General features: G+C 39.0%; 1 protein-coding gene across 1 annotated transcript; it reads right to left on the bottom strand.

Moving 5' to 3' along the window:
- Positions 1-5,843: 5,843 nt before the first annotated feature.
- On the bottom strand, positions 5,844-9,360 carry LOC143862710 (receptor kinase-like protein Xa21). The gene is made up of 2 exons (XM_077373789.1): positions 6,647-9,360; positions 5,844-6,531 (listed from the first exon to the last, which is right to left on the bottom strand). The coding sequence occupies exons 1-2, from the start codon at positions 9,324-9,326 to the stop codon at positions 6,149-6,151; spliced, it is 3,063 nt and encodes a 1,020-aa protein (XP_077229904.1). The 5' UTR covers positions 9,327-9,360; the 3' UTR covers positions 5,844-6,148.
- Between the last annotated feature and the right edge of the window lie 454 nt (positions 9,361-9,814).

Raw genomic sequence — 9,814 nt, 5'->3', positions numbered from 1 at the left:
TTCAAAAGATATTTTACCATTTTCATGCTTTAGCTTGTTGTTTTCAATCGAAAGCTCTTGTCGGTTTTCATTCAAAATGGTGATAGAAGCATTTAGCTCATGAATTTCTACTTTGTATTTTTCATTTTTATCATCTAAAAATTCGTGATCTTTCTTTAACCAACCAAATTCTTTTGTCATGTTAGCAAGAGAGTTTTCAAGTGAAGCAATCTTATCAAATTGAATTTCAAGTTCATCATTTGCACTTTGTAAGGAATCAAGAACTTCTTTCAAAACAACGACATCATTTAAAGTGTTTACCTCGTTATTGTCGTTTGTTGAGGCCATGAAGCATACGTTCTTTGCTATCAAGCAATCTTCGCCATCATTTTGTTCGCCTTCGCTTTCAATTTCTTCATCCCACGTGGCGGTCATTCCTTTCTTGCCTTCTCTTCTCTTGAAGCGGTTGTTTGAAGTGGGTTCATTGTTGAGTGGACAATCCGGGCAAATGTGTTCAAGCTTCTTGCAACCGTAGCATCGGGGTTGAGAAGACCCATCACCGAGTTCTTCTTTCTTCTTGAATGGGGGATTTGTCCTTCTATTTCTCATGCCTCCCATGTTCCTTTGCAAGAATTTGATCCTTCTTGTTAGGAGGGCAACTTCATCTTCCATGTCTTCCTTTGCATCTTCATTTTCACCTACATTAGAAGCAAAAGCAATTCCTTTTCCTTTTTTGATTTTAGTTTCGATTTCGGGTGCTTTTGTTTTGAAAATCATTTCATGGGTGATCAAGGACCCTATTAGGTCATCTAGGTTCAATGTGTTCATGTCCTTGGCTTCGGTGATTGCGGAGGTTTTGGATTCCCAAGACAAAGGTAAGGACCTAAGGATTTTAGTCACTAAATCTCTATTTGAAAATTATTTTCCAAGACCCCTTAATCCATTTACAAGATTGGTGAATCTAGTGTACATGTCGGCAATTGTTTCATCGGGTGTCATTTGAAAGAGTTCGTATTGCCGAAAAAGATGGTTCATTTTAGATTCTTTTACTTGATTGGTTCCCTCATGGGTGACTTCTAAAGTGTCCCAAATTTCCTTAGCCGAATTCAAATTTGATACTCTATTGAATTCTCCGGGAGATAGAGCACAAATAAGAGAATTCATGGCTTTGGCATTATAATTCGAAGCTTGTTGTTCGGCTTCGGTCCAATCATTTAAATTTCTTGTGGGTAAGATGTATTCATTATTAATTGCTCTCCACATTTGATAGTCTTGGGTTAAAAAGATTTTCATTTTGGTTTTCCAAAAACCATAGTTTGTTCCATCAAAATAGGGTGGCCTAGTGTTTGAATAACCTTCATGGTGTTGAGGGTAGTTTGCCATTTTAGAATCTTTACTCTAGACCGGTTAGGGTTTTCTAAAAATTAGAGACGAGGCTCTGATACCAATTGAAATACTCAAGAGGGGGGGTGAATTGAATTTAACTCAATATTAGGCCTTTTGAAAATTACCTATGAACCCTAATTGGAATTTTTCTTCACTTAATTAAATATTTGGTTAGTGCAAATATAATTGAAAGAACAAAGTGAAATGCCAAGCCAAACAATAATGGAAATGCAAGAGTGAGAAATGACACACTGATATATAGTGGTTCGGCCAACGGCCTACTCCACTCTACTCAAGGTCGCACTTGAGGGATTCCACTATTGGAGACCTCCACGATGCCCGGCTCCGAGGCGGTTACAATTCCAAGGGATATTAAACAAGGATGCCCTTACACCTTTACAAAGACTCTCCTTCTCCGCCGAGTTCTAAGCGGTTGCTCTCTAGGGAATTAAAAACGGAATGCCCTAGCCACCTATACAAGATATGAAAGATTGATAGCTTGGCTTCTTCTTGAAAGCTTGATGCCCTTTGTAGTTCCTTGATTGCTCTTCAACAAAGATTTGCAAGTGATAGCTCTAAAATATCCAAACTCAATAGGTTCACAAGTGAAAGGCAAGTTTGGGAAAAACCAAAAATCTTAAGCTTGAAAGGGTTGCAAGTTAGCTTGAGTGCTTAAGAGAGTTTTTTAAAAATCAAGAGGAGGGAAATAATCCTCTAGATGTTGTATAAATAGTCTCTCCTCAAAATATGACCGTTTGGGGGTGTAGATAACAGAAATCAACTTTTAAATCAAAACCCAACGGCTCTTTTTTGAGCTGTCGCAAGGTTCTCGGAGTTCCGAGAAATATTCTCGGAGTTCCGAGACAACGGCCAGAAGAAATAAAATTTCTACTGGACCATTTCTCGGAGTTCCGAGAAAATGTCCAGACGCTACTGGACCTTTTCTCGGAGTTCCGAGGGAACTCTCGGAGTTCCGAGCTCGGAGCTCCGAGAAAAATCTCGGAGTTCCGAGAAGCCTAAAAATCTTTATATTTTGAGATTTTATTTCTTGTTTGATTTTTTTTGGCTTTTGGAACTCAACTCCTTATGATAATTATGGAATGTTTATGAGGGTCCCAACATGTTGGTCCACCACATAATCATTCACTAACCCGTTAAAGTTCTTTAAGTGTTATTTGAAAAATATTTTGAAAACACTTTGCCTTGACTTGGAAATCTAAAGAGACAGGATGTACAATGATACCTATGTAGCTTTCAACTTCTCTTTAGTCTTGGTCTTCACTTGATCTTCCATTTTGTGTATGCTTGCTTGAGAGATGAGGTGAGCTCCACTTAGCTCCTTTGACTCTTGTTGGGTACATCTTCAAGCATGACCAAGTTGAGTGTTGGTTTCTTCAATGATCAATCCTATCTTAAACACAACACTTCAAAGCAAATTGATTAGTATTCAAAAACACAATCAATTATGTTTAGAATCATCAAAACAAGATTGAAGAATAGACCCTTGGGCTTACAAATAGAATGGCTATAAATGCAAGTATACATGTATTTATAACCCTTAAGAACAAAAACTATCCGTTACAACATTCTAACGGCTATCGCGGATGACCTCTCGGTCGATCAGGTTAGCCCAACAACTATCTTTTTAAAAACAGATTCGTTCAATGTCGGTCGAACTGCCATGGTTGACTGGGTCCAATCGACCTCCAGGGTCGGTCGACCTAGACCGACTTGCTGGTCCTCTTCTGATATTGGCCATTTTGAGGCCGATCGACCTAGAGGGGGTCGGTCGATTAGGGAACAATTTTCCCAAATTTTCTTTTTAAAACCATTTGATAATTTTTCAAACTCTTGGTCATGGTTTTATCTTTATTTCGAAAACGTTTTGGGAGTGTTTTAACAGTGCTTTGACTTGAAATAAAACAAGAGAGAAGGATGCACAATTCTAGGTAAAAATCTCACTTCTCTTGTCTTGGCCTTCAATGATTTTCCTTTGAATGTGCTTTTTGTTGGATGCTTGAATTTGAGCTCCTCCTTGAGAATATCTCCAACGGATGATGATTCAAGTGTGCTCTAGCTCCTTTTACATGTGTATGGTTCATTATCAAGCTTTTGGCCATAGTGTGGTGGTGAAGTGCTAAAATAGATTGATCAGCGAAAAATCTGTCTAATGCACTAAAATGTCCGAAAAAACCTGCTAGGGAACTACAGAGCAGTGGAAAAAACAAAATAAGTAGATACATCGGATCGAGTGTTATCAGACAACCATCACCAGTCCATAAAATCTAATCAATTTGAGTTTGTTAACCATCAAAATAAGGGATTAGTTGAACCCTTGGGCTAACAGTTCAATGCCCTCTAAACCATTAAGGAACACTCTTAAGCCTTATTTGAACTTAATATTGAGTGAGAAATACCCTTGTGCCTCTCTTAGAAGAATTTGTCAAGGATTGGGCTTAGGATCAAATTTGTATATCTTTTCTTGTAAGAGAACTTTGTATTTGCCTTTGACAAAGGCACTCTTCCGTTCTTTCTTGTACTTTTTATTTGGCAAGTATTCAGAGACACAGAGACATCTCCGTGGGCGAGTGTTCAGAGAGGTAGAGCCATATCCGTGGGCAAGTTTTGGAGACGCAGAGTCTTTTCCCCTGAAGTTAAAAAGATTGCATTTTAGTGAAAGCCATCAACAGTTATATTGAAGTGGATGTAGGTACGAGTTTGGACCGAACCACTATAAAGATCTGTGGTGCCTCTCACTCTCTATCTTCTTACTCGCACCTTGATTTTTATCTTCATTAGTTCAATTATTATATTTGCGTTTGGTTTTTATCTCATTAATCTTTAAAAGGCAAAATTTTCTAAAACTCAATTCACCCCCTCTTGGGTTGCACCTGGGATTTCAATTGGTATCAGAGCTAAGACTCCTGCTAAAAGACGAAGAGTCTAAAAGAGAATGACAACCACGTTGGGGTATGCAGATGGCCAATATATCTCTAGACCCCCATTCTCAATGGGATTAATTATGCCTATTGGAAGACCCGCATGACCATATATCTAAAATCATTAGATTATGAAATGTGGAAGCTCCTTGAAGATGGGTATACATTTCCATCCAAACCAAGAAAAGAACGGATCACCAATGAAAATAAGTTGGCTCAATTGGAATCTAAGGCGAGTAGTTATGTCATCTCCGACTTGGCGCTCAAGGTTCAAGTTCAGAATCTGGATCAGGATATGGAGGATCACTGGCAAGTATTTCTGATGGAGTTCTTGATGACATAACTAGAAGGTATACTTCGAACAAGGAACACCCGTTTGCAATTGAGGCTTAGAGATGGTCGGCGAGTAGTAATATTGTTCCTGATTATGGAGTTCCACAAGTTCAGGAACAGTTTCCAGGGTACATCAAAGACAGCAACATCGGCAATAGTTTTGCTCAGAGGCCTTATTTGGATGACCTTGAAATGTATGGGCAGTGGGAGGCTGATATTTGACTACAGCTCGGATTGTATGGTAAGCAAAGTTCAGATGATTTGCTTCAAAGGAACCCATATCAATTGGGTCAAGATTCTGGATTGGGAAAACGGGCTGCTTCGCTGTCTTCTCCCTTTAGGCTCTCGGGTTCAGTTACCGAATCATCCAGATTGAACTTGTAGGCAATGCAGCGTTATGCCCCTTGTCTCGATGAGATGAACTATGGGAGGTCTAGTCCTTTTGCCACTGATATGTCCTCCATGACAGGCCAAAGTAGCATGTCTGAGATGTCCTCCCTGACAGGCAGAAGTAGCGTTTTTGACGCACCTGGTGCACCACCTACTTATAATGCTGACACACTGGGCTTTGCACTGGGCCCTCAACAGCCTCCATATCCATATGATAATCCATCTGGCTGGCTTAACTGAGTTACTTTGTAATAAATTATCTGGGTTTGTTTTAATCAGTGAATTAACGTCATAAGACACCATTTACTAGCCTATGCTTGTCAAGATTACTTTAGTTAATGATCTGCAAATTTTTGCTTCTTGACCTTCTGGATTTTTACCATGTTCCATTGGGATATTCTAGCTATGGTCCTTGAAAAACTTCTGATCTTTAACTGCATTCTCTGCTCTGGATAGGAACACTTGCATCACTGCTCTGTATCACTCATATCAACTTGGTTCCTTGTGCAGGCTACTATAAAGCTCCCTGCAAAGCTATCTCATTTTTTCAGTTTACGCAGGTTTTATATCCTGCTGAACTGACCCATAGATCTTTCAATAACAGCAACTAGATTCTTTAGTCCTAAGAAAATTCAATCAACAACCAGATCGTCAACGGGTTCTGGACTCTGGTTCATTGATTCTCAGACATGAATGTAGAACTTTGGGCTGAGAAATTTAGACACAAATTTGGTCTAATCATATTGGTGTAGCCATTCAGCCAATTTTTTTTGGCTGTTTCCACATAATTTTTTGAAGAGGAAAAAACACAACACAAATAGAAGCAACCCTAAGATAAATTAAAGGTTATGCATATAAAATTTACATTGGCCACATGTACCCTCATCACGACAATAATATATCTCATAGACGATGAGAAAAGTTTATACTTTAGTGATTCCTTCTTGTATGACACAGACTTTCTCATTGTCCATGTGAATTTCTCCCCACCAACTTCGTGACCGAGGAAGATGATGTGTTCTTGAGTAAATGAGCACTTTTCACTTCACATAGAGACAAACCATCGTAATTATTAAGATAAGATAACCCTTAATGTATGACTACGCTCTATTTCACATGCCTCAATAGACCCTTATCCCAAGATATATGTCTTTAATGACATGCAGTTGTATGACAACATCTCCCATCTCCATTCGTTCTCGCGGTGATTCTACACAACAAGTTACACCGATTCTAAACACCGACAACAAGCAATCATGGATTCTATTTTTCATGTTGCTATGAATTTCATTGTTGTTCTTGGTAGTTTCGACTTCCGAAAGTAGTTGTTGATCTGCAATCTCCATCACTCGACCTGGCAAAGCCATCTTAGCAAATTGGTAAAGACTTAGACCATCTGTAAATATGATATCAGTAGGTCTCTTTCCCGTGAATATTTCCAACAAAAGGATCCCATAACTGTACACATCTCCACGTGTAGATGCCTTTCCACCTATCCCATGCTCTGTAATTTACATATTAGTACAATAATTACAATTTGATCTTGTGAGAAAGAAAGCATGGCGTTATGAAAAATCAGATATCTGATAACTAAAAAAAATAAAAATGCAGTTGTTTACCTGGAGCAATATATCCTATAGATCCCTTTATCCCCATTGAGTTGGTTTGATTTTCTGAGCGGCTATCATTGGCTTTGAAAAGGAATTTCGCCAACCCAAAATCACCTAAATGGGCAATCATGTCATCGTCAAGGAGAATGTTGCTTGGTTTTAAATCGCGATGAATAATTGGTGTTTGGCCATGGTGATGAAGATAATCTAATGCAGAAGCCACATCAATGGCTATGTTTAGCCTCTGAATAAGTGTCAAATTCCTCATTGGGTGCTCCTCATCTCCACTTTGATGCAACCAATTCTCCAAATTCCCGTTAGGCATGTACTCAAAAACTAAAGCTTTGAAATCATTGCCATGGAAATCAATACTCGAGCATGAAGTTAAGATCTTAACGAGATTTCGATGCCGTATGTTTCTTAGGGCTTCACATTCAGCATCAAAGCTCTCATAAGCTCCTCGTTGTTGAAGGTTGAGAACCTTTACTGCAATGGCTGTTTGGTTTTGGTCCAAAATTCCTTTATATACAGAACCATAACTTCCCACACCAATCAAATTGTCCAAAGAGAACCCATTAGTTGCTCTAAGAAGCTCAGCATAAGAAACTTGTAAACATTGATTCTCCAAGGAAATTGTATTGAAAGGCTTCTTTTTCGACTTTCTTACCCAATAAAAAATAGCGAAGAAACATGAGAATAAAATTAAGCATAAAATCAGGCTTGTTATGGAAAGTATTACTCTCAGAGAGTGGGACCTTCTATGTTTCTTGTAAACTTGTACAGAGCATGCAGGCAACTGTAGTTCGAATATACCACCACAAAGTTTGTTGTTTCCCTGGACTGAAATTGCACTTGCATTTCTAAAGATCCCTGCTTTTGGCACTTCACCCTCGAGATCATTAAAAGAGAGATTTAGATACTCAAGGAAAGGAAACTTCTCCAAGTATTTTGGAATATTTCCTGACAAGTTATTGTTTGAAAGATCTAGCTCCCGAATAGCTTTTAAAGTGCTCAATGATGATGGAATGATTCCTTGAAGAGAGTTATGATCCATATAAAGGTATTCCAAACTAAGACAGTTGCCCAATGTACTAGGAATTTCACCAGATACTCTGTTGTAAGAAATGACCAATGTCCCAAGTTGGTTCATGTTTCCAACTTCTGATGCTAGGGACCCTGTGAAAGAATTATGTGAAAAATCGAGTGATTTTGATGGGGAGGAAAGCTGAAGAATTTCTATGGGTATGGTACCACTAAGGTTATTTTTGGAAAGGATTAGGTCTTCCATATGCTTGCACTTTCCAAAACTGGATGGAATGCTTCCTTGTAAGTTGTTTCCAGATAAAATGAGTTGTGACAATTGACTTATATTTCCAATGGAAGGTGGAATTTGGCCAAAAAAATTATTATGGGATAAGATTAGTGCTCTCAATTTGCTAAGCTTCCCAATTCCTGTAGGAATAATACCTGTTAAAGAATTCTCCTCCATGCCCAGTGCGGTTAAATTCACGAGATTCTCAATCCCTAGAGGGATGCTCCCAAATATCTGGTTTCTTCCTAAACGCAAATTTATCAGTTGGGATGAGAGATTAGCTATAGAGTTGGGCAATACACCGCTTATGTAATTAATATCTAGAAGTAACTGTTGTAGACTAGAACAATTAGTCAAAGAAGTGAGAAAAATCAAGTCATTGGATTTTCCCTTGCTACCTAGCTGGTTACTTTCAAAGCTGAGTATGTTGAGATCCTGAAGGCTTCCCAAATTCATAGGCAGGGACCCACTAAAGTTGTTGTTACCAAAATCAATTAGTGTTAGTCCTGAAGCATTGGCTAATGAAACTGGTATGGGTCCTGTAAATTGGTTACCACCAACAAGAAGTTGCTCTAAATTGGGGAGGGTGAGGCCCAGGTCTTGAGGAAGGCTTCCGTAGAGTAGATTACCAGCCACAACGAATAAAACCATTGACGAGATATTGTAGAGCGAGTGAGGAATCATACCAGACAATTTATTTGTATAAAGAGAAAGTTCTTGTAGGCTTACCAATCGTCCTAGTTCATTTGGGATGCTTCCTTCCAAAATATTGCCTGCCAGATAAAGATAGACAAGAGATGAAAGATTCCCAAGAGAAGATGGGATGGTTCCTGTAAGATTGTTTTCAGAAATTTGTAAGAAAGCAATCCTCGAGAATGTGTGGAACTTGTCAGGAACTCCCCCAACAAGTTCATTGTAAGTTAAATCTATGTATAACAATTTTGAGCAATGGATTGTTATATTGACTGGAATTACTCCTTGATAGGAATTGGTGCTGAGATCGAGCCAACTCAATCGGAAAAGGTGACTAATATCTGAGGGGATTTGGCCATTGAAATTATTGTTGGAGAGATCTATTCTGCTGAGGAAGGAGAGGTTTGCTATGTAGGGAGAAGTAGGGCCCACCAAGCCTTGATTGGTGAGGTTCAAAATGGTGACCCTTAGAGGATGGCGGAGACTGCATGTGACTCCCTGCCATTGGCAGAAATGGAGAGTATGGTTCCATGATGTTAAGGCACCATTGGGATCATCAATTATTTCATTTTTGAAGGCGAGCAAAGCTAGTCGGTCGGTTTCATTTCCTAATGTGGCAGATTCTACTGCTAAGAAGATGAATAAGAAAAAGATGAAAGTGAAGACAAATGATGGCCCAAACATCCTAAGACTCTTGTTATTTGGAAGCCTCTGAGAATTGCAGATAAACCCAGACACCAATGGCTGTATTTATCGGCTATATATTACAAAACAGAGAGAGTGCCGTATTGACTAGGGCATTGAGAGAGAGAGAGAGAGAGAGAGAGAGGCAACAGGTATTGACTAGAGCTATGTCATTAAATGTGCGATGCGTTTAATTTATTGTTGGTTGTTGATATTGAGGAATTCTAAACTCAGGGGCGCCCTTGCAAAAAAGGGATCAAAGGGCGCCCCCCTTTGGCTAAAATGCATTTAATACATTTATAACGGCCGGTAGTCAAAGAGTATTAAATGCACTTCAGCCAATGGGGGTGCCCTTAGACCCTTTCTTGCAAGGGAGCCCTTAACTCTAGCATACCTCCTCTTTTTTTCTATTCTAAACTACTTGAAATTGGGTCGTCCAGGAAGCGGTTGAATTGCATCGGCGAGATATAATAGTGGGTATGTTATTA

The sequence above is a fragment of the Tasmannia lanceolata genome, unplaced genomic scaffold (assembly GCF_043159265.1).
Source record: "Tasmannia lanceolata isolate RefF3 unplaced genomic scaffold, GAP_Taslan_0.1 ptg000003l, whole genome shotgun sequence".
NCBI lineage: Eukaryota > Viridiplantae > Streptophyta > Magnoliopsida > Canellales > Winteraceae > Tasmannia > Tasmannia lanceolata.
This window is presented reverse-complemented; position numbering and strand designations above follow the sequence as displayed.

Coding starts and splice junctions, on each gene's coding strand:
- LOC143862710 (XM_077373789.1), bottom strand. CDS start 9,326: ATGTTTGGGCCATCATTTGTCTTCACTTTCATCTTTTTCTTATTCATC. Junction 6,532..6,646: donor TATAGGATATATTGCTCCAG/GTAAACAACTGC, acceptor TGTAAATTACAG/AGCATGGGATAGGTGGAAAG.